This window comes from Bubalus kerabau, chromosome 10 (assembly GCF_029407905.1).
Source record: "Bubalus kerabau isolate K-KA32 ecotype Philippines breed swamp buffalo chromosome 10, PCC_UOA_SB_1v2, whole genome shotgun sequence".
Lineage (NCBI taxonomy): Eukaryota > Metazoa > Chordata > Mammalia > Artiodactyla > Bovidae > Bubalus > Bubalus kerabau.
The window spans coordinates 47,665,237-47,690,150 of record NC_073633.1 but is presented as its reverse complement, the minus strand read 5'-3'; the positions used below and the strand labels follow the sequence as shown (position 1 = coordinate 47,690,150).

At 39.7% G+C, this 24,914-nt stretch overlaps 2 protein-coding genes and 1 pseudogene across 3 annotated transcripts in view; 2 read left to right on the top strand and 1 right to left on the bottom strand.

The window, feature by feature from the left end:
• Positions 1–7,868, top strand: part of NEMF (nuclear export mediator factor) — a 52,017-nt gene extending 44,149 nt beyond the window's left edge. For both annotated transcript variants that reach the window (XM_055537560.1, XM_055537559.1), the window contains exons 27-33: positions 4,278–4,355; positions 4,501–4,698; positions 5,889–5,921; positions 6,727–6,827; positions 6,924–6,967; positions 7,050–7,129; positions 7,414–7,868. In XM_055537560.1, the coding sequence (XP_055393535.1) occupies positions 4,278–4,355; positions 4,501–4,698; positions 5,889–5,921; positions 6,727–6,827; positions 6,924–6,967; positions 7,050–7,129; positions 7,414–7,491 (612 nt within the window). In that variant the 3' untranslated portion in view covers positions 7,492–7,868. The remainder of the gene's footprint in view (positions 1–4,277; positions 4,356–4,500; positions 4,699–5,888; positions 5,922–6,726; positions 6,828–6,923; positions 6,968–7,049; positions 7,130–7,413) is intronic.
• A 765-nt stretch (positions 7,869–8,633) lies between these two features.
• On the bottom strand, positions 8,634–24,076 carry KLHDC2 (kelch domain containing 2). Its single transcript, XM_055537572.1, has 13 exons — positions 23,603–24,076; positions 21,053–21,132; positions 19,273–19,390; positions 13,063–13,178; positions 12,688–12,769; positions 12,439–12,522; positions 11,821–11,901; positions 11,689–11,747; positions 11,183–11,292; positions 10,706–10,778; positions 9,307–9,394; positions 9,162–9,214; positions 8,634–8,943 (listed from the first exon to the last, which is right to left on the bottom strand). Exons 1-13 carry the CDS (start codon positions 23,753–23,755, stop codon positions 8,820–8,822), a joined length of 1,221 nt encoding a protein of 406 aa, XP_055393547.1. The 5' UTR covers positions 23,756–24,076; the 3' UTR covers positions 8,634–8,819.
• Positions 13,946–14,067, top strand: LOC129622189 (uncharacterized; annotated as a pseudogene).
• Positions 24,077–24,914: the final 838 nt, after the last annotated feature.

The window sequence follows — 24,914 nt, the reverse complement described above, 5'->3', positions numbered from 1 at the left end:
TGGACCAGGGATGAAAGGCGGGGGAAATCAATTCTCCCTGTATTACTATGCAAATTCAACATGAAATCATTCAAAAAAGAATTGAGATTTTTAATTAACATTTGAAAGTTCATTTGAGAGAATACATACCAGAGAATAGTTAAGGCAGTCTTGAAAAAGAAGATGAAGGATGGATCTCCCTACTAGGTAGTAAAACATTTACTGTTAAGACTTTCTAAAACAGAATGGTATTAATGAACAGCCAGGTAGAAAAGTGAAGCAGAATAAAATCTAGACACAGAATGATAAATTGTGTTTTAAAGGGTATGAAGCATTCAAAATTAGTGGCTAGTAATGTTTTAAAAAATACTAAAGTAAATATCTGGGGAAACAGTGTCAGACTTTATTTTTTTGGGCTCCAAAATCACTGCAGATCGTGACTGCAGCCATGAAATTAAAAGATGCCTACTCCTTGGAAGGAAAGTTATGTCCAACCTAGATAGCATATTCAAAAGCAGAGACATTACTTTGCCAACTAAGGTCCGTCTAGTCAAGGCTATGGTTTTTCCTGTGGTCATGTATGGATGTGAGAGTTGGACTGTGAAGAAGGCTGAGCACAGAAGAATTGATGCTTTTGACCTGTGGTGTTGGAGAAGACTCTGGAGAGTCCCTTGGACTGCAAGGAGATCCAACCAGTCCATTCTGAAGGAGATCAGCCCTGGGATTTCTTTGGAAGGAATGATGCTGAAGCTGAAACTCCAGTACTTTGGCCACCTCATGCGAAGAGTTGACTCATTGGAAAAGACTCTGATGCTGGGAGGGATTGGGGGCAGAAGGAGAAGGGGACAACAGAGGATGAGATGGCTGGATGGCATCACTGACTCGATGGACATGAGTCTGGGTGAACTCCGGGAGTTGGTGATGCACAGGGAGGCCTGGCGTGCTGCGATTCATGGGGTCGCAAAGAGTCGGACACGACTGACCGACTGAACGGAACTGAAAGTAAATATCTGGTGGAGAAAAGAACCGTCAATATAATTCAATATAATTGATAGGGCAAATTGCAGGGTAGGGGGTAGATCAGAGAAATGTTTATGTAAACAAGGGGAATTTTTTCACCCATCAAATTAATAGATAATGTGTATTCAGTCATTCAGTACAAGTTTGAATATATACCATGGGAATTCTAATCAAGAGTCCTAACAGTGCATTTACCCTCTGACTCAGCAATTCTTATTTTTAGTCATTATCTTAAAAAAAGTCATATGTATGCACTAAGGGTATTTGTCCAGTTGATAGTATTAAGCAGTCTTACTGAGTATTTAACATTTCATCTACAGATGAAGGAGAAGGCAATGGCAACCCACTCCAGTACTCTTGCCTGAAAAATCCCATGGACGGAGGAGCCTGGTGGGCTGCAGTCCATGGGGTCGCAAAGAGTCGGACACGACTGAGCGACTTCACTTTCACTTTTCACCTTCATTCATTGGAGAAGGAAATGGCAGTCCACTCCAGTGTTCTTGTGTGGAGAATCCCAAGCACGGTGGAGCCTGGTGGGCTGCTATGGGGTCACACAGAGTCGGACACGACTGAAGTGACTTAGCAGCAGCAGCAGCAGCAGCTACAGATGAAATTTAGGCAGTCTGCAAATGATGGCTTTGCTTTTCTTTCTCATGTTTCTTGTACTGACTCAAACATCAGTACAGTGTGGCATAAAAGTAAGAATAGCATGCCTCTTTGTTATAGTAATACATTAAAGGGACTAATTCTAAGATTATTAACATTGTAGTATGTTTCTTGTGGGTTGTTGGTAGATATCCTTTACAAAGGGCTAGTTTTAATAATCATGAGTTAAATTTTATTGAATGCTTTTTCTGCATCTATTTTTCTTCCTCAATGAGTTCATGTGGTATAAATTACATAATAAAACCCCCTAATATTGTCCTTGCCTTGTTTGGGTATCTAGGTGATACCAGCTTCATAAAGTGAATTTGGTACTTTTCCTTTTTTATGCTCTCTAGTACTTTGTATTGGAGAAGGCGATGGCACCCCACTCCAGTACTCTCGCCTGGAAAATCCCATGGACGGGGGAGCCTGGTGGGCTGCGGTCTATGGGGTGACTGAAGTGACTTAGCAGCAGCAGTACTTTGTATAAAATGGAGATCATTTGTTCCTTGAAATTTTTTTTTAGCAATTGGGCCTGATGTTTAGGGATATCTGGCTTCCCTGGTGGCTTAGGTGGTAAAGAATCTGCGTATAATGCAGGAGACCCAAGTTCCATCCCTGGGTTGGGAAGATCCCCTGGAGAAGGAAATGGCAATCCACTCCAGTATTCTTGCCTGGAGAACTCCATGGACAAAAGAGCCTGGCTGGCTACAGTCCATGGGGTCACAAAAAGTTGGACACAATTGAGCAAGTAACACTTTCAGGGTAGGTTTTTAAGTACTTAATTTCTTTAGCAATCATAACTCCATTCAGGTTTTTTTTTTTTTTTTCCCAAAGTTGGTTTTCCTAAGTTATATTTTGCTAAGAAACTATTCTTTTTGTTGAGTTTTCCATTTCTTGGTTCAGTTTATTGGTAATACTGTTCATTTTATTCTCAAGGTTTTTTGTTTTTTTTGTGGTGTAATGTACATATAGTGGGCTTCCCAGGTAGCACAGTGGTAAAGAATCTGCCTGCCTGTGCAGGAGACGCGGTGGACCCAGGTTTGATCCCTGGGTTGGGAAGAGTCCCTGGAGGAAATGGCAACCTACTCCAGTATTCTTGCCTGGAAAAATTCCATGGACAGAGAAGTCTGGCAGGCTGCAGTCCATGGGGTCTCCAAGAGTCAGACATGATTCAGTACACATGCTACATATGTATAGTAATATGCAGATATTTTGCTTTTAGCTTAGTTTTTATATCCACATATATCTGTGAAACCAATACCCAGAACAAGACCCTTGAATGTTTATATTACTCCAGAAAGCTCACTCTTGCCCCTTTCTAAATAGTATTCCCACCAGAGAAAAACATGTCTTAATCACAGTAGATTATTTTGCCTGTTTTTGAGCTTTATGTAAAAAAGCAATCATCCTTTATATATTCCTGTCTTACATCTTTCACTCAACCTTGTGAATCATCCATGTTGTTCTAACAGTTCATTTGCATTGCTCAATAGCATCTGCCACTTTCTGTCTACTATATTGTTCATTATTGAAGACCTGTATCTTTTAGATTCACAAATATGCATTTCTGTCCTGTATAGCTATGAGTGGAAATGCTGGGTTATAGTGCACATGCTGTGTTTGGCTTAGTAGGTATTATCAGTTTTTCGGAGTACTTGTACCAATTTCCCACCAAGCTGTGTATCTGAGTTCCAGTTGCTTTACATTGTCACTTTCATTTGGTATTGTTGGGGTTTTTCAAGTCATTCAAATGTGTACATACTGAAATCTTAATTTAGCTTTTAAAAGTTGGGTTGTCCAACTTTCTCACTGATTTATAGGAGTTCTTTGAAATCCTAAATACATGTCTTTTCTTGGTTATCTGTACTAAAATTTTTTTCAAGTTCTGAGACTTGCTTTTTCACTTCTGTAGTATTTTGATGAGCAGCATTTGTCAGTTTTAATTAAGTCTGATTTGTCAATCTTGTATAGTGTTTTTTGTGTGTCTTATTAAATCTTTACGATTTTATAAATTTGTTATTTGGGTCCTAGCTAAGACTAGTCAAGATGAAAGCCTTTGGAGGTGAAGCTTGTATGTCTGTGGTTTTAAAAACTGGTTGAGTGATTTGGATGTGTACCCAGAATAAAGAATCAGTAGTTTAATTGATGAAATACAAGGTATTAAGAGTCTCTGCAATAAATACCCAGCTAAACTTTGCTGCCCCGTTTCCTGTTCTTATGTGTATCCTGATGGCAACCATGTGTGATGACTTAGCTGTTACTACTCTGTTCTGTCTTTATGTTATAATCTTGCCTTTCCTGTATTCCCAGATGCAATGAATCTTTCAGTTCTTGCTCAAGCTAAAAAAAAGTCTCCTTTCTCTAAATTATCTTAGATATAAACTTGTTTGCATTTAGAATATTTTGCATTAATTTACTCTTATTCTGTGTATCTTTTTTCCACAAGATGATCAGTTGTTTGAGGGTGAGGACTATGGTTTTATCCATCTTCAAAGACTCCATATTGTTTGTTAAAGTGGTGCCTTACTGAATAAGCATTTTGACAGAATTAAAGAAGTGGCTTTTCTTTATATATATGTCTTAACATTTTCTTACTGCTAAATTTTTCCAAAATGTTTTTTATTTTGTAGAGTAAAATGAAAAAAATGAAGGAAAAATACAAGGACCAAGATGAAGAAGAACGTGAGCTCATCATGAAATTGCTGGGAGTAAGTAACATTTAATAATATTTTCATTTGTTTTTCAAGGGGCATCCAGACCACTGCCTATCATACGCTGTGCATTTAGTACTTTGTTAAAGAACTGACAACACTGAAAATACTGTCAACATTAACTGTTTTTCCCTCTATGAAGTCTGCAGGTTCGAACAAAGAAGAAAAAGGGAAAAAGGGAAAGAAAGGCAAAATAAAGGATGAACCAGTGAAGAAACAGCCCCAGAAACCTAGAGGTGGACCAAGAGTTTCAGACAGCATAAAGAAAGAAACTCCATCCCTTGAAGTTACCACTCATGAGTTACAAGACTTGGCTGTAGATGAACCACATGATGACAAGGTAAGGCTGCCACACACATGGGCTTTTGCTCCTTAATTAGGGTGACCAATGATCTCAAGGTTCCCCGGACATGGGATTTACAGTGCTAAAATAAAACCAGGGTGAGTGGTAACCCTCTTCTTAATGGGGAAGTTACCTTAGAAATATAGCCTAAAAGACCTAAATTTTAATTGCTGTATATAAAAATGGCAGTGTTGGTTAGCTCCTAAAAAGTTTATCATAAGCCATTAGAAAATTTTATGGAGAAACTAGATTCTGGTGGAAACTTAGTTAAAACAGATAATTAGGATTATGTTGACCATGAATGAGAAATGAATGTGCAGTCTTCTAGTTTTTTCTATAAGAATATATACTGTGTTACATGATGTCAAATGTGACTACAGTGTGAAATGTTGACATTTTTCCAGTTAAGATAGTTGCCTAGTTGTTCCATCAGCTGAGTACGAAAGTCTGGCCTTAATGTATATCTTCTTGCATGAATATATCTTTTTGAAATTCTGAACAAAGGATTTATTGTTTTATAAATTGGTAAAAAAAATTTTTGTTTCACCTTTGTATTTTTATTCATAGCAGTTAAACTTTGGTTGTATTGTGTGCTCCATTCAGTGCAGGTAGTGCTTACAGGGATCCTAAATGTATTACTGTTTTCTTGGTTCCCCGAACAGTGTTGTTTAGTAATATTAAAACTCACTTTGTCTTCAGATTTTTATATTACTTACTCTGTAAACCTTACACTCAAATATTCATAACTGTTAGAATATTCATAATTATTAATGGGCTTCCCTGGCAGCTGAGATGGTAAAGAATCTGCCTGCAGTGCAAGGAGACCTGGGTTCAACCCCTGTGTGGGGAAGATCCCCTGGAGAAGGAATGGCAAGCCCTCTCCAGTATTCTTGACTGGAGAATCCCATGGACAGAGGAGCCTGGTGAGCTGTACAGTCCATGGGGTTGCAAAGAGTTGGACCCTACTGAGTGACTAACACTTTCATTAGCATATATTCTGTGGAAGTCTTTTTTTTAACTTTAGGGCACATCCTTTTTCTCTTTGGATGGCATTGCTTTCTCATGTATTAGACACATGTATTAACTTAGTCTATCTATTTATCAGTTTTTCTCTTCATAGATTTCAATGGTATAGAGTTTCAATGTAAGTTACAACTGACTTTTAAAATTTTATATATTTGAAACAGGAAGAACAAGATCTAGACCAGCAGGGAAATGAGGTATGATTTTCTGATGGGGTTCATACTACAACATTGACTGCAATCCAGGTCCCACAATATCTGGCACACAACTTCTAGTTAGAACTTAAAAGGGTTAAAAAAAAAAGACTACAAGCTCTGGAGTAACACATTCTTGGGTTTGAATCCTAACTCTATTACATATAACTACAACCTTGGAAACATTTTTCTTTGTGCCTCAGTTTCCTCATCTGAAAAACAGGGATATAATTGCCTCTACCGGGAGAGTTGTGTGAGAACTAAGATAGTATACATAAAGCATTTAGAAAAGTTCATGGCATATAGTAAGCACTACGTGTACCAAGTGTTTTGTCCTAAATCTGAATTTACTCAAGTTGTTAGATAAATACAGGCAATCTTCTAGGCAGCCGACAAAATGGGAACTCTAAGCAGCCCTAGAATTTCTCCTTAAGAACAGGCACGAGAGATGACTGTTCTAATCCAGTTTCCCGACTTTGACATCTTTAACATTTGGGGATGGATAACTCTTTTTTTGTGGGGAGTTGTCCCATCCCTGGCATCTACCCACTAATAGATGTCAATAATATTGTTTCTGCTCCCAATACTGCTTCAGTTATGACAACCAAAAATGCCTCCCTTTTTCTTAAATATATCTAAGTGTCATTTTGAAAATTGTCATTAAGCTCTGCTTTATATATAGCCCCAAAGGGTAAAAGATTATATATCTATCAGAAAATGATAAAATGTATTGATTGTTTTATTAGAATTTTCCTAGTTTAGGGCTGGTATAAATAGCTTTTTAATTGTTTTTGTTTTCCCTTTTTAGGAAAATCTGTTTGACTCTTTGACAGGGCAGCCACATTCTGAAGATGTACTGCTGTTTGCCATTCCAATATGTGCCCCATATACCACCATGACAAACTATAAGTAAGTCATTATGAGTTTACTCAAACAGCTGCCACAGTATTGACTTAGGAATCATTTTGTAATCTGTTTAGTAACACATGCAATTCCTTTTTAAAGATACAAAGTGAAACTTACTCCTGGAGTTCAGAAAAAGGGAAAAGGTATTTAAAATCTTTTTGTGAATTATGATTTTAAATATTTCTTGGCTGAACAGAAGTAGATTCTTCTATTTTCTGCTTACAGCTGCGAAAACAGCCTTGAATAGTTTCATGCATTCCAAAGAAGCAACAGCAAGAGAAAAAGACTTATTCCGCAGTGTAAAGGTAAAGTATTCCTGTAGAAAATCTCTAGAGATTGGTGGTACAATTAAATGTGAGCAGTTATAATTCTTTTATTTTTGTTTTTGCATTGTTAGCAGATGGAAGCTGCAGCTATCATTTTGGTAGAAACTGCTGTCTTGCTAGAAGCAATATAAAATAAGTAAAATAATTTCAGATGAAAATTTTAGAAATGCCATTCTTTTGGCATCAGAGGACATAATAAAGATCATAAAAATATGATTGTGAAAATATTCAGCGCCCCCCCCCCCCCCCACTTTTTTTTTTAGGACACGGATTTATCAAGAAACATTCCTGGCAAAGTTAAAGTGTCTGCACCCAATCTTCTGAATGTAAAAAGAAAATAGCTGAAATGAAATCCTAAAATATTTGAGAAGAGTCTGTTTTATAGTCTTTTGGAAGTTCAGAGATGAAAACATCATGTAACAAGACTTCCGCATTTAAAAAGTGAACTAAGATTGCCTTGCTGTATTCGCCAAAACGACTTGGTTTTTTTCCAGTTTTATAGAGAGGAAACACTATGATAGGATTTCCTAAAATATTTGTGAACAGCAAATGCTAATTGTAAACAACTGCAATTATTCTACATTTTCTTGAAATTTGGAAGGTTAATAGTAAGTATTCATTTCATGTTGTAAAGAAATGGAATAGTGAAGTGGCTCAACTGGCTAGACTATTGACTTGGTAGTCTACTGTACATAACATCTAATATATCTATTACAGGCCAATCACAAGTTTTGTTTTTCCTGGTGGGGGTTGGGGTGGTTATACATTTAAGTCTTGAGGAAGTAGACTTCTTCTGCCTTTACTCATATTAGACCAGATTTTAAATACAAATCATTCCCATGACTTGGCTTAAGATAACACCTAGAAGAAATTGGTGTTGATAATTTCCATGCATTTATATAATACCTTTACTTTTCATCTTAATTTCTTTCTTGCAATCTCATTCAGCTCTGTGCCATTTTATTTTCCACCTCTAGTAATTATCAGTAGCATGTTACAGAGTATATTAACCTATAATATTATAAGTGCACTTTGAGGTTTACCACTAAAGACTCCTGACCCAGCTTTTTTCTGTCTCCTAACAATGGAGAATAAAGTCATACATTATTTCCATTCTTTTATGAGCTGTAAAAGCTGTTAACTTTAAAACAAGTGAACAGGCTGCCTAGAGTCAACATGAGCAACTCCACTTGCCCCGACCCTTACACCAAAGCACTGGGGTCGAGGACTGGACGGCCGTTGGTCCTTCCAAGGTTTCTTTTACCAGCTTAGTCCTATCAACAACCACTTTATGTAGCCTAATGTTTTAAATTCAACATAACAGACTACTCAAGAAACAGCTAAAATATTAATGTCTTTAAAAAGTAACTTCACCATTTTGATACTGGTAGGAATAATACAGTGTTTCTACAGATATAGACCCTGTTGTTACCAAATAGGAAATAATCAATCATTCCTTTGGGTAAAAAGCCCAAGTATTAACTTCTGCTGTTAAATACATTTATTGTAAACTTTAGACACAAAAATAGGTTCTCTAGGCCATTCACATGCACATTAAAACTAAAAAGCTGCAAACTACAACAGTGTATATAATTATACAAATGATTTCACTCTGATGTTTACAGAATTGATGTCCATGCAAGTGATCAGAGGCATTATCTATGAAGCCTTAAGATCCAGAAGTGTTGTTACTACCAAACCTCTGATTAACACTGTGAAGTAAGTGTTTTGGAAGGCAGTTCCATGAGTTGGCTAACATTTCTTTAAAGCAGATGACAGCTTCTAAACTTAGCCTGAAAGTGGACAAAGAAAAATAATTTCACTTTAGAAGTATATTAAAACTACCAAAAAAGAAAAAGCACTTTAAAGATTTTCATAGGAACTGGATAGTTTTATCAGTGAAAGCTTATTATTGCCCTTAAATTATCCACAAACCTATTTTTTTTTCAAGAACACTAATTCAAAGTGTTTAAGAAACAATTTAAAATAAGTACCAAGTAAAGTTACTTACCTTACAAGAGATTTTGGTTGAACTGAAAATATAAGTATTTCATTACTGTGTGCCTGAAAAATAGACAAGAATACATTAAAAGTACTTCACAAGAAAGTTTTAGCAATAATATGAAGTGTCCTTTAATAAAGGGTGGTGTACTTACAGCTCTGTGATGGACAAGAAGGTTATTGGCACACCCTCCAAACACAATAACTTCTCCTTCATCACTGGCACAAGCTGTATGCCATAATCTACATTTAAAACAAGAACTTGTTTGAAGTCAACCCAAACACCAAATTGGTAATTTATACTAGAGAATAGAGATGATGAAATAAAGACTAAAGGTCTTTAGCACAGACCAAAACATAAAGTTGAGACACAGTTATCTCAAGGAAAAGAACAAAAAGCTAGAAAAATCAGTGTCTTTTATCTAGATATCATTATCTCTCTGGTCCATTCCTAATTTATGCAATGAGGAGTCTGAAATGAACAATCTGTTCTCTAGGTTTTTATGAGTTTTTATAAGTCTTTGGGAGATGAGTGGTATATGCCCTCTCCTTTTCATAGGCAGGGTCAGCTATCCTTACACAAAACATCTGAGGAATGTTTTACTCTGCCTGAGTGAAACAGAGCATCTTCAGGCCTGACTCTCTGGAAAGAGTATTTGTGCTGAAAGGCATCTTAATGGCATGACTGTACTACTAAGGTTAGAGGCGTGGATAAAAATGCAAGCTGCTGCTGCTGCTAAGTCACTTCAATCATGTCTGACTCTCTGCGACCCCATAGATAGCAGCCCAACAGGCTCCCCCGTCCCTGGGATTCTCCAGGCAAGAACACTGGAGTGGGTTGCCATTTCCTTCTCCAGTGCATGAAAGTGAAAAGTGAAAGTGAAGTCGCTCAGTTGTGTCCGACCCTCAGCGACCCCATGGACTGCAGCCTTCCAGGCTCCTCCATCCATGGGATTTTCCAGGCAAGAGTACTGGAGTGGGGTGCCATTGCCTTCTCCAAAATGCAAGCTAACATTAAACAAATGTGCTTTGAACAACAATTCTGACTACATCATTTCCTTTTAGCAGTCTCTGTAACAATTCTGAGATAAGAAAAGTAGCAGTGTTCTAACAGGCTCTTTTTGGACAATTCAACTTCCTAGTATTTGTTATATAGCATAACTGTAAATTTGATTGAAAGTTCTTGATTCCCTCACCCTCAAACATTGTTTAGGGTTTTGAATTCTCTCCTAGAAGAGAACTAGAATTTCCTTTTTCAGATGACAAATCTAGAAGCAGTTCTACTCTGGTAAAGAGCTTTAGTATAAATTTTAACGATGTCATTATTCTAATGAAGCAAAAAGCAAAATCCAGCCCTGTTTTTCATGCACAGATGATGAAAAAGAAAGCACTAATACTAAGAACCTTGGTTTTCTTTCAAATTAAACCTTAGTGAATGCTAGGGTTTTTATGAGGAAGTGAATGCAGCCAACTGAATTTTCTCATTCATTACCAGTCTTATACATCTCTAAGGACCTCACTCAACATAAGAACTACCTTTTAAATAGTTCATACCTTGGTTTTTCAGTATGGGGATGATTAAACTTTATCCATTCATTTTTACTGATGCAGTATGTCCAGGCATCACCTGATTAAAGCAAAGAAAAAAGCATTAAGTATGTTATTCTGTCAATGTGACACTGATACTTAAAGAGTGCAGCTTTAGTAAAAGCAGTAATAAATCAGATTTTGAGTAGATACAGAAAGTGTATTTCCTTTTTTTCCCTGCAGTTAGGCATGTAAGCCCTTTTCATGTTACAGCCATTTATTCAGCAGGGCAAAGAGCTCTAGGTAATTTTCTTTTTTTACTGGACAGATTGATGTGTCATATGAAAACAATTGTATGTATATTATAGGATCAAAATTAATACCAAACCTTCTAACCATCCCTATAGCCCTCTGATACACCTAAAATACTGATTTTTTTCCAGCTATTTATATTACTTACAAATGATGTATAATAACTTATAAAAATATTTTAAAAGTACTTACTTAGTGGCTGTTTATCAGTGGTAAATCCTCCAAAGAGAAAGAGATGATCTGAAGAAACTGGTGTTAGTGAGTGCCAAGATCGGCCAACTGGGCATATGCCTTGTGGAATTCTGAAAATGATAGCTAAGTTAAAATATCTGCATTTAAAAGCTGCTACTGTATTTAAAGCAGAGAAATACTAAAATTTTATATGGAATTTTGAAGAGATTTTAAAAAAGGCTTCTAGATATTAACAACTACATGCTTTTCAGTGAACTGTTTCCTTGGAAGGAAGGTCAACTTTAGATCTTTTCAACAAACACTGAGCACATGCTATGTGCTAGACATAGTTATGGGCACTGAAAATTTAAAGATTCCTTAAGGATTTAGTGATCATGTTTACTTAAGATTCACTGTTACAGAAAAGGAAAGCAGGTACATTATGTACTAGTAATAGAGAGTAAGGGGAAAATCCATTGGAATTTTTTTGAAAAACTTTCCTAAATAATCATCTAGATGATACCTACAGTTCATTCCACTCCCATGTATCCAGATTAAGATAGTGAAGGTCATTCATTCTAGCATCCTAAAAAAGGATAAATTAGTTATCATTCTGAGTAACTGAAAAGCACATCTTTGAAACTATTTTATATACTCACGCGGTATCTGCCTCCAAACACAAAGCCTTTGTTTCCAACAGTCGCACAGGCATGGGCAGCACGAGGTGAAGGTGGTTTACCCTAGTTAAGTCGTAAAAACAATTTAATGAATAAGTGCACGTTTTATAAATACCAGAAAGAAGTCTTTTCTGGAAGTGGGATAGAATGTGCAGAACACTTGAGCTCTTAAGCTTAAGTGCAAACTTGTAGTAAACAGCAGTACTGAAGGCTGACTACCAAAACTGGGAGCTTTTGAGAAACATTACTGAATGGGCTAGTTAATAGAATGCTTACTTGCTTTACTTTTCTTTAAAAATAAAAGCTAGAACATTATATGACACTGTGTCAGAGGAAAAAGACATCTAACATTTGAGTAATTTAAATCCCAATCCAGCACTAGGTCATTTATTTAATTACAAACTATACCACTTTTAACAGCTATTAGATGATAGATACTGGGCTAGCCTATACATTCATTAACTTTTTAGTTTTAGACTCCTTGGAGAATAATGAACTGTCAATTTTACACCACTTGCCAACTGCCCTTCTCGTTGAAGGGCAACTAGTTGGCAACTGCCCTTGCTTTAATAATTCATTCATTATTCTTCAGTAACTCACAGTAGTTATAGGCTGGCTCCAGATAAACGTTTCAGTGTCTAAAATATGTACATGATCGTTCCATCCTCTTGGATGACTTGAATTCTACAGAAAATAAGTAAGAATCTGAGTTAGTTTTTACAAATAATGTTTGTAAAACAACCTTTGGTTTATTAACAGGGCAAAATGAACAAAGCTAATAGCAAACGAAGTATATATTGTATCAATAGACTAAGTAGGCCACATAGGCAAATATGAAACTTCATTTACCCAGAAAGATGTTTCATCAAATTCAAAAGTTCCCAATACTTTGTCTTCAGGTAAATATCCATACCCTCCAAAAAATATTAACCTGTTTGATAAAAAACCAAGAAATGAATAATTCAAACATCCACAGGATACAAGAGATTTTTTTTTTGTTTTGTAATATTTCATGAGCTGAGAAGGCACACTGGAGTATATAAAAATACTTAAATAATAATGGCTAATATGGCTAACAATGATGTCTTAGGTGCTTTGCCACTAATTAATCTTTATGGGCCTTCATAGGCATGTTACATGATTACAATGGTTATTAGCAAAGGATACGTGAATGGTAAAGTACTTTCCACATAAAAACCCAAACCTACAGTGCAGCTCACTCACTTGTTTTTATATACCCAGACACCGAGTTTGTCCTTTGATGATGGAGGAACTCCTTGGCAGTCAATTCTTTCCCAGTGTAATACTCGGTCCGTAGACCTTGAATCCAGCATGTAGAACTGCCAGAAGCAATGTTAGATTTTGTTACATGAAGGAAATTCAACCTTGGTGTTTAATGTTATTGCATTTATGCCGATAAGAATGTCATCTAATTCAGTACTACTAAAAGTATAATTGCAAACTGGTTGCCATTCTGTAAAATGTTACCTAGTCTGAGTCTAGGGAAGAAATTTCTGCCAGAATGTAAATTACCTAAGTCACTGTGCACCTTGTTTGTGTTCAGCCTATTTTTTTTCCCCCATACCACTTTTTGGCTGAAGGACTAGAAAGCGTGTTAATTTACTACGTTCTTTGCCTGAGATAGGCACTTTAAATTGTACCGATCTAATTTATGTATTGTGGGATGGTATTACAAAAAAAAACAAACTTAGCAATTCATCTTCAATTTAACAAACATGTCTTAAGTGCCCACTTAACTCTAGGAGCTAAGGATAAATCTTAAAAGATTAAATATTCATTTGTCTTTCAGAGGGTTCACATCCAGGTACTTACATTTAAATAGTCAATAAGTTAACTTCTTTTTTTTAGGCTCCTAAGGCTTCTTTTCCTCAACCGTACTGATTTAACTATTAACCATTTCTCTGACCACTCCCCTTTACTAAAGCCACAACTAGTCTTTTCCCCAAGTTTCCTCATGTTGTGTCAAAGTTAGTTTTCTCCCCCTTGACCCTGAAAAATAGATGGCTCAACAACAGCCTACAGCAGTACCTCACAAAACCTTTTAGGCACAAAACCCTTTCTTCCAACAAAATCTTAAGCAAACGCCTAAATATAAAAATAAGCCGAAGAAATGGCTTCTCTGTTTACAACATACCCAACAGAAATCTGGGTTCACTGTGACAAAGGGGCAAGACTTGTGGCCTTCCTATGAAGAAACAGAAAACACAGACTCCCCTGCACCTCCACATGCTGCTGGGCAGGACCAGTGTGACAGGGCTCAACACGGAAAGAAAAGGTACAGCATTTAGTGGGGAAGTTTGCCACTGACAGCATGTCAGGTCCATGCATGGGTGAGCCATGAGTGATGTTATAAAGGCTTTTCTTTGGATGGCAAAGAAAAGAAAAATAGATTCCAACTATATGCCATCTGGAAAAGGCAAAACTATGGAGACAATAAAAAGACTGATAGTTAGCAGGAGTTTAGGGGGAGAGAGGAGATGTATACACAAGTTCAGAAGTTTTTAAGAACAGTGAAATACTGTGTGTGACATTATAATAATGGATATATGTCATTATCAGATCAGTCGCTCAGTCGTGTCCGACTCTCTGCGACCCCATGAATCGCAGCATGCCAGGCTTCCCTGTCCATCACCAACTCCCAGAGTTCACTCAGACTCACGTCCATCGAGTCAGTGATGCCATCCAGCCATCTCATCCTCTGTCGTCCTCTTCTCCTTCTGCCCCCAATCCCTCCCAGCATCAGAGTCTTTTCCAATGAGTCAACTCTTTGCATGAGGTGGCCAAAGGACTGGCGTTTCAGCCTTAGCATCATTCCCTCCAAAGAAATCCCAGGGCTGATCTCCTTCAGAATGGACTGGTTGGATCTCCTTGCAGTCCAAGGGACTCTCAAGAGTCTTCTCCAACACCACAGTTCAAAAGCATCAATTCTTCGGCGCTCAGCCTTCTTCACAGTCCAACTCTCACAACCATACATGACCACAGGAAAAATCATAGCCTTGACTCGATGAACCTTTGTTGGCAAAGTAATGTCTCTGCTTTTGAATATGCTATCTAGGTTGGTCATAACTTTCCTTCCAAGGAGTAAGCATCTTTTAATTTCATGGCTGCAGTCACCATCTGTAGTGATTTTGGAGCCCAGAAAAATAAAGTCTGACACTGTTTCCACTGTTTCCCCATCTATTTCCTATGAAGTGGTGGGACCGGATGCCATGATCTTCCTTTTCTGAATGTTGAGCTTCAAGCCAACTTTTTCACTCTCCACTTTCACTTTCATCAAGAGGCTTTTGAGTTTCTCTTCACTTTCTGCCATAAGGGTGGTGTCATCTGCATATCTGAGGTTATTGATATTTCTCCCGGCAATCTTGATTCCAACTTGTGTATCTCCCAGTCCAGCAGCGTTTCTCATGATGTACTCTGCATATAAATTAAATAAACAGGGTGACAATATACAGCCTTGACGAACTCCTTTTCCTATTTGGAACCAGTCTGTTGTTCCACATCCAGTTCTAACTGTTGCTTCCTGACCTGCATACAAATTTCTCAAGAGGCAGATTAGGTGGTCTGGTATTCCCATCTCTTTCAGAATTTTCCACAATTTATTGTGATCCACACAGTCAAAGGCTTTGGCATAGTCAATAAAGCAGAAATAGATGTTTTTCTGGAACTCTCTTGCTTTTTCCATGATCCAGCGGATGTTGGCAATTTGATCTCTGGTTCCTCTGCCTTTTCTAAAACCAGCTTGAACATCAGGAAGTTCACGGTTCACATATTGCTGAAGCCTGGCTTGGAGAATTTTGAGCATGACTTGACTAGTGTGTGAGATGAGTGCAACTGTGCGGTAGTTTGAGCATTCTTTGGCATTGCCTTTCTTTAGGATTGGAATGAAAACTGACCTTTTCCAGTCCTGTGGCCAGTGCTGAGTTTTCCAAATTTGCTGGCATATTGAGTGCAGCACTTGCACAGCATCATCTTTCAGGATTTGGAATAGCTCTTTTGTCCAAACCCAAAGAGCATGCAACACTATTCACTTAATTAAAGTGAACTGTGATTTACCTTAGGGTGAACTGTGAATAAATAAATAGGTGGAGCTACAATTGTTAAAAGGAAGGAAGAAAAGGGTGGTGTGGAGCCTGTCTAACCCCATATACTTCTCTCACAGGTGTCCCAAAGCATCCCCCCCCCAAATCCCTAGAGTTCCTAGGAGCACAGTTTGAAATCTGAAACCAGTTCAACCCACATGCTTCGTCTTCACCAAGTCACTTGGCATTTCCATAAACCAGACATATCTGCGTGTAACTCTGCATCTTGGTACCTATATATCTTGCATAATACTCCTTCCAACTATACTATGTGATTCCACTCAAGCATCACCTCTTGGGTTAACAGTTTTTGTTTTCTGTTCCTCTGTCCTGCCAAACACAATGGTAAGGAAGTCAAGAAACACCTGGAGTACCAGGCAAATTTGGCCTTGGAGTACAGAAAGAAGCAAGGCAAAGGCTAACAGAGTTTTGCCAAGAGAATGCATTGGTCATAGCAAATACCCTTTGCCAACAATACAAGAGACGACTACACATAGACAGCACCAGATGGTCAACACCGAAATCAGACTGATTATATTCTTTGCAACCAAAGATGGAGAAACTCTATACAATCAGCAAAAACAAGACTGTGGCTCAGATAATGAACTCCTTATTGCCAAATTCAGACTTAAATTGAAGAAAGTAGGGAAAACCACAAGACCGTTCAGGTATAACCAAAATCAAATCCTTTACGATTATACAGTAGAAGTGACAAATAGATTCAAGGGATTAGATCTGATACGAGTGCCTGAAGAACTATGGACGGAGGTTCATGGCACTGTACGGGAGTCAGTGATCAAGACAATCCCCAAGAAAAAGAAATGTAAAAAGGCAAACTGGTTGTCTAAGGAGGCCTTACAAATAGCTGTAAAAAGAAGAGATGTGAAAGACAAAGGAGAAAAGGAAAGATATATCCATTTGAATGCAGAGTTCCAAAGATTAGCAAGGAGATCTAAGAAAGCCTTCCTCAGTGATCAATGCAAAGAAATAGAGGAAAACAATAGAATGGGACAGTAGAACAACAGAGATCTATACAAGAAAATTAGAGATACCAAGGGAACAGTTCATGCCAAGGATGGGCTTGATAAAGGACAGAAACGGTATGGACCTAACAGAACCAGAAGATACTAAGAAGAGGTGGCAAGAATACACAGAAAAACTGTACAAAAAAGGTCTTCACGACCCAGATAATCACAATGGTGTGATATCCTGGAAATGTGAAGTCAGGTGGGCCTTAGGAAGCATCACTTCGAACAAAGCTAGTGGAGGTGATGGAATTCCAGTTGAGCTATTCCAAATCCTGGAAGATGATGCTGTGAAAGTGCTGCACTCCATATGCCAGCAAATTTGGAAAACTCAACAGTGGCCACAGGACTGGAAAAGGTCAGTTTTCATTCCAATCCTAAAGAAAGGCAATGCCAAAGAATGCTCAAACTACTGCACAATTGCACTCATCTCACATGCTAGAAAAGTAATGTTCAAAATTCTCCAAGCCAGGCTTCAACAGTACGTGAACGGTGAACGTCCAGATGTTCAAGCTGGATTTAGAAAAGGCAGAGGAACCAGAGATCAAATTGCCTACATCTGCCGGATCATGGAAAAAGCAAGAGAGTTCCAGAAAAACATGTATTTCTGCTTTATTGACTATGCCAAAGCCTTTGACTGTGTGGATCACAACAAACTGTGGAAAATTCTGAAAGAGATGGGAATACCAGACCACCTGACTTGCCTCTTGAGAAACCTGTATGCAGGTCAGGAAGCAACAGTTAGAACTGGACATGGAACAACAGACTGGTTCTACATCAGGAAAGGAGTACATCAAGGCTGTATATTGCCACCCTGCTTATTTAACTTATATGCAGAGTACCTCATGAGAAACACTGGGCTGGAGGAAGCACAAGCTGGAATCAAGATTGCTGGGAGAAATATCAATAACCTCAGATATGCAGATGACACCACCCTTATGGAAGAAAGCGAAGAACAAAAGAGCCTCTTGAAAGAGGAGAGTGAAAAAGTTGGCTTAAAACTCAACATTCAGAAAACTAAGATCATGGCATCTGGTCCCATCACTTCATGGGAAATAGATGGGGAAACAGTGGAAACAGTGACAGACTTTATTTTTTTGGGCTCCAAAATCACTGCAGATGGTGACTGCAGCCATGAAATTAAAAGACGCTTACTCCTTGGAAGGAAAGTTATGACCAGCCTAGACAGCATATTAAAAAGCAGAGACATTACTTTGCCAACAAAGGTCCGTCTAGTCAAAGCTAGTAGTATGGTTTTTCCAGTGGTCATGTATGGATGTGAAAGTTGGACTATAAAGAAAGCTGAGCTCCAAAGACTTGATGCTTTTGACCTGTGGTGTTGGAGAAGACTCTTGAGAGTCCCTTGGACTGCAAGGAGATCCAACCAGTCCATCCTAAAGGAGACCAGTCCTCAATATTCATTGGAAGGACTGATGCTGAAGCTGAAACTCCAATCCTTTGGCCACCTGATGTGAAGAACCGACTCATTGGAAAAGACCCTGATGCTGGAAAGATTGAAGGCAGGAGGAGAAGGGGACAACAGAGGATGAGATGGCTGGATGGCATCACCAATGTAATGGACATAGGTTTGGGTAAACTTTGGGAGTTGGTGATGGACAGGGAGGGCTGGCGTGCTGCAGTCCATGGGGTCTCAAAGAGCTGGACATGACTGCAACTGAACTGAACGTACATTACATGCACCTTTTGACTGCATCTGTCTCGTACGGGCCTGAGAAAAACATGCCTTTTCCCTATTTGGGCAAAACATAGACAAAGTCTGAACAACAATATCTTATAGTGGCATGTTATAGGAATATTAGTATATGAAATTTTGTCAGTGTTAATTTCTCCTTACAGCTTTTTGAGTTGTAGCCTGTTAAATTTTACTGTGTGTATTAGTTGCTCAGTTGTGTGCAACTCACTGTAATTCCATGGACTGTAGCCCGCCAGGCTCCTGTCCATGGAATTCTCCAGGCAAGAATACTGCAGTGAATAGCCATTCCTTTCTCCAGGGGATCTTCCCAACCCAGGGACTGAACCCGAGTCTCGTGCATTGCAGGCAGATTCTTTACTATCTGAGCCACCAATACCCCACCCTGCCCCCCAAACTGCATCTTTTTTTTAGTTTACTAATATTCATCTAATATACAGCATTTTATTAATAAGAGAATAAGTAGCTGCAAAGAACATACCACAATCAAGTACACATGTTTTTGAACTTGAACAGGAATAAACTGGGCTAACCTTAGAACTCTAAAGTGGTCTGAAAAAGGACAAAGTTACCTTAAACCATCCTTACACACACTAACCTTATTTGTATTGCCTCTTGAATGGTGTCCTCCAAACAAGTACAGCACCCTGTCCACACACACGGCACAGCTTCCTGACATAGAAGGAGGAACATCACCCTCAGTGTTAATTTTTTTCCTGAGAGGGAAAAAACTGAATGTAAATAAATTTCCCCAAGAAGAAATGCAACAATGTATCCAGTCTTCTGATTCTATCCCCACAATAAAAGGAAAAAATAAGGGGTGAGTAGCTATACTGAGATCTCTTCTAACTCTAAAATTAATTAGAAGAATGACCTTGTCCCTTTCACCCACTCCACAGGCTGCACCAGCAGGCACTAACGTGATAGCATGGGAGGTTCTGAACGCCTACATGTCATATATCACTCTAGGAGCAAACCATCTCAACATTTCTCTAACTAAATTGTTTGCTTTTTCTAGTTACTTGACCATAAATGATGGTTTTGTTTTTTTGAGTGGGCCAAGAACCCAAAGGAAGAAAACTTCAATATCTCAGTCCTGACGGATTAATAAGTTTTTTAATTCAGTCACCTTTAGCCATTCGAATTAGTCTGATTCTGACCTTATGTAATACTACAGACACTCAGGTAGTGTCTACTATAGGCCAACCATTCCTCTGAGTGCTCTTTACCTGTTTTAACTCATTCTAAATCTAAAAGTGAATCTGAATCAAAAAGTTAATTCTAAGATTCAGGATATTAATATCACATTCAAGGGCTTCTACTCCTAATATCGCTTCATCTATGTTAAGCATTATGTTTGTTTGTTTGTTTGTTTCTGGCTGTGCTGTGGGACATGTAGGAGCTTAGTTCCTCGACCTGGAACTGAATCTGTGCTCCCTGCAGTGGAAGTGTGGAGTCTTAACCACTGGACCACTAGGGAATTCCCAATTTTTAAGTTTTGATAGGCTTATTTTGTAAAAATTCTTCATGGGATTGAATTTCTTTTTTAAGTTTCCCCATTAAAGGAATACAATTATAAATGTCCAGTTCTCTAGAAAAAGAGTGTTAAACAGCTAGATTAACACTAGCTATATGCAAAAATAATCCTGGTTTATTTTTAGTTGAACTCTTAAGTGCAACTAGTATTCTCCTAGTTCTGAGATCTCAAATATGCTAAAATATATAACAGACCAAGTTTTCACAAAGCAACCCATGGGGAAAACTACTTTCTAATTCCTCAAACACAGCCAACCCAGCATTTTGAGAATTTATTAATTCTGCTAAGAACGTATGAGTATTACTGGTATGAAACTAGCAAAAAGTCCTTTCAGAATAACTCATTTGCATGGATGGCAAATTTAATTTTGTTTTTAAGGCAAAACATGCTAAATCAAAGAAATCTGCATAGAAATTTTAATATTAGAGCTCATTAAAATATAATACTACCTTTATTTCTAGCAAATATAGTCTACAAATTCTTCTCTCATTCAAAATACATAACAGAAGACATAACATATTGAATATATATATGGAACTTTTATGTATTTCCATTCCAGGATCTGAAGCTTCTACCTCTTTAATATTGCTATAATACTTGACACACTTCTGAATAGAAATTTCTTCAAAGGTCATAAAAGCATCTAGTAACTACTGAAGAAATACAAAAGTATTTAAGCTCAGGAGCTAAGCTAAACTAGTAGAACAGTTTTCAAAATATACAGCTAGGTTAGTATCTTTAATTAAAGTGTTTTTATTCAGTAGTATGGGTTTTACAGAGTATGTTTTTGTTTGCAACCACATTTGGATGTTCTAGTCCCCCTCTTAATATCCACAGTTACCATCTTCCAGTCTCCATGTTGTAGATCCAGAGTTCTTCTCTAGGCAGATAAAAGTCATATAATCCTCTGACTTGATTACTCTAAAACAACAACAAAAAGTTGCAAATACAAAAAATAACTTGTATTCTAAAGAGGCACTATTGTATATTTTTTCACATCTATCTCACTTGAGATACTGAGAGTTACAAGAAGTTAAACAGGTTTTAACAATTCTATTACATGTACAGTTCTCCCTACCCCATACCTCATACTTAAAGTAATGATTAATATAGAGAGGCCTCAATTCAAATTCTTGATATAGCAGTTGCAATGATGCATGAAGTAAGATCTCCAGCTAATCTCTAAGGCCACTTTATCCATAACACTCCACGCACCAAATCTGAGTTACATGACCTCATGGAAGATTATGTGTGTCATGTTGGCAGGCTAAAGAAAGTTCTACCTTGAAAGCACCTGATCCACACTAACAGGTCAGACGTTCTTCCCTTTTAGCCATTCATTCTCTGCCAAGAAGCAGGGAGGGCAGAACTGCAAATATTAAGTCCTTGTACAAAATCTTAAGTTCCTTGTTCTGCTCCATTTCCCTTCAGATAGAGCTTACTATATGCCAGAACTAATGAAGTGCTATCCATGGAGTGCTATATTGAATCTTCACAACAACCATAAGAAATAGCTGGTATAGATTTCTCCAAGAAGTTGCCCAAGGCTACTCAGCAAGGAATGGTGGAAGCAGGATTCCAGCCTCCTTTCCCTGAATTTGCAACTTCAACCACTTTGCCTGACCTCTCCAGACTTTGAACCACCCTGGCCACTTTCCGAACAATATTGACATACAGCAAACAGTTGCAGTTCACTAAGAATGGGTGTCAGAGTCATAAGCTTGAAAAACAGAACAGAACATCTGGGCATGTAAACATTTCTCTTTCCACTCCACCACTTATGAAACAAAAAGGCTGGCAGCAAGATAGCAGGTTGACCCAGAGTACGTCAGTTTGGCAGGAGGAGGAAAACTGACTTCTGTGTATGAAGCTAAGGTTTATTGAAATCAAAACAATCTTCCAAGGGCCTCCGGTGTGTGGTACTCTTAGGGTTGTAGCCAGAATGTGGAGGAAGGCCTGTTTGAGAACTACAAACTTACTTCACTAGTCACGCTTCTCCACCCCGCCTCAGCCCTGGGCGTCCAGGCCCTCCACAACTCACCTTCAGAATCTGCCACCCGCACAACCCTTCTCCCCTCCCCCCTCACCTTCCCTCTTCCTACTGAAGATTAACAGTTTTACCTTTCTCCAAGGCAATTATTTACATTTTAATAAAAGTCACCCGGTACCAGCCACCTTGCTCCTACCAAATACCCTCTTTTCTGAACACCTATTCATTGGAGGCTGGGGAAAACATTTCAGATTAATTAGGATTAGGAGAAAGGAACCAAAGGAAGTAATCAAGACAGCTTTTTCCCAGCTATCATTTCAGAGTCAGCTCAAAAATGGTCACATCAACTGTAGCATAAGCTAAAATCTATTACCAGAATCACCTAGTGCTTCCAAGTCAGGGAAGGCATTGGTGTACAGGACTCGATTTCTAGCAAATTGGAGCGGGGGCAGATCATTTTTTTTTAAAAGGGACAAAAATATTTTTGGTAAGAACAGATCCGAACCACTCCAGCAAATGAAATAAGACGATTCTAGAATGCAGAGTGTTATTAAGAAGCTCTAAAAGCAAAAGGGCAAGAGAACTAGTGAGAAGGTTTAAATAGGAGGCACTTGGGCAGGATTTCCAGACAGAGGAAAAGAGAAGAAACTCAACTACATGCTCTCAACTGGTAACTAATCATACTGGTTCATGACTAAGGGTCAAAGGGCTGCATTCTGTAGGTAAAAGCTGTTACTCTTAATCTTTTTTTTTCGGTTATTGATATAAATTTTCCATTAATTTTCTTTATAGGAGTTTGATGTGAAAAATCTCAACCCTTTCTCAGCTGAAACCAAAAGGAAAATAGCCCCGAAACATTGGAATAACACTAGGATGGCAGGTGCACAGGTGTAGCTGGGACTCCTGAACCGGCGGGAAGGTTCAACAAGCCAATTCTTGCGGCCTTGGGGAATTCCGATGCATTTTCCCTAGGAGGCCGTCTCCCCGTAAGTGGGCCACGGCATCAGCGGGCACCGGACCCCGGCTCGATGCCCAATAACAAGAGTGACCTCACACACCGTCACTTCTTACACACCAACCCTGTAAATAAAAACGTTCCGCGGTCTCGCACCACCCGCCGCGCCCTCCGCAGGTAAAGCTCGGACATGGGCAAGCGCTGGCAGGGAGAGGGGAGCAGGGAGCAGGCTTTGTAAGCAGAAGGCGGGCGTGACAACAGCCCAGGAGCCCTGGGACGGGTGGGGAGACCCGTGGGAAGATTCCCACACTCGCAAGAGAATGAACCAACCGGCGGAGTCGCGGCGCGGGGGCGCTGAAGGTGCCCGGGGCGGCCACCCTGGCCCTCCCGCCGCCCCCGACCGGTAACTGGCGGCCGACGCCCGCGCGACCCGGCCGCCCACTGACCTTGTAACCGCCCCAGACGAACATGTGGCGCCCGTCGCTGACGGCTACGTGGCCGCTGCGCTCGGCGGGGCAGGCGAGCTCCGAGGATTCGTAGCCTTCGTAGGCTGGCCCTGGGAGCTCGTCCTCCCGCAGGTCCTCGTAGCCATCGGCCATCTTGAGGCTGCACTTCGGTTCACCAGGAATCCCCGCACCCGCGGAGGAGAAAAAGACAAAGGAAAAGAACGAGACGTGCGGCGGCGGCGAAAGGTTTGGTGTTACGGCCGCGCCCCGCCGCCCGGGATTCTGTCCTCCCGGCCCGTCTCTGCGAGGACGGCCTCTGGCCGCTTGAGTAGGGGTTGCGGGCTAGAGGCAGCGAGGGCGCAGGGACGCGAGCAGGGCGGGCAAGGGTCCGCCTCGGGCTGATACCAGCTTCCAGCCCGTCAGCCCCGCCTCCAGCTCGCTTCTCGCCGCGGAGGGCCCTTGTTTACGACGCGCTGGGAGCCGCCCGTTCCGCTGACGCCGCTCGCCGGGATCCGGAAGCGCGGCTGGCGCTGAGCGCCCCCAGCGCCGGGTCCTCCCGCAGCCTGCGCCTGCCGGACCGGGGCCCAGAAGCTAAGGGCATTTCCAAGCACCTCCGAGCTTCCGTTCAGGAGGTTGCTGAATTCAGGAGATGCTGCATTAGCCAGACTCTGTCAAAAAAGAAGGTCTTGTTTGACTGAAGGATGTTCACAGCCCAGAAAGGGCTAGCAAATTGCTCAGCTAGTAAGTTTCAGGTTTCAGGGTCTCCAGAGTCGGTGCCCTGTCTTTCCCAGGACAATGGATGGGGGTGGCATCACTACCCTCACGCATGGTCCCAGGTGGCCCCAGCCGCAATTGCTGGGCGGCTTCCGGGCGGAGGCGCCGCTGTGTGTGCGAGCCAGCTCCGGGACTGCGTGGCACCCCGATGTGCCTGCCGAGCGGTTCATGACGTCTCTTCTCGATAAGCTCTTTTGGTCCAGCATAAATTTTAATTCAGTGGTGCATCCTCCACCCAGTTTGGAAAACTGTGCTTAAAAAGTGTTTCAGAAATCTTCACCTCCCAGGCCTTCAGGGAGGAAAGTGAATCCTGTTCACAGACACTATTTTAGCTTACATTTTATATGACACTTTTCAATTAGATCAAGAGAAAATTAAGAATTATCGTGATCTAAATTTGATTCCTCACTTGTAAAACACTGAGACAATGGAATATTATTCAGTACTGGAAAATGAGCCATTTTTTTTCAAGCCGTGAGAAGACATGGAGGAAACTTAAGTGCATATTGTCCTGTCTGACGCTTTGCAACCCCGTGGA

Bases quoted from the DNA above. Each gene is read 5' to 3' on its own strand.
- KLHDC2 (XM_055537572.1), bottom strand. From the start codon at position 23,755: ATGGCCGATGGCTACGAGGACCTGCGGGAGGACGAGCTCCCAGGGCCA. The intron at 11,748-11,820 runs GTGAGTATATAA...ATCCTTTTTTAG, and splicing joins TGTTTGGAGGCAGATACCGC to GATGCTAGAATGAATGACCT. The intron at 10,779-11,182 runs GTAAGTACTTTT...TGCTTTAATCAG, and splicing joins CACTGATAAACAGCCACTAA to GTGATGCCTGGACATACTGC.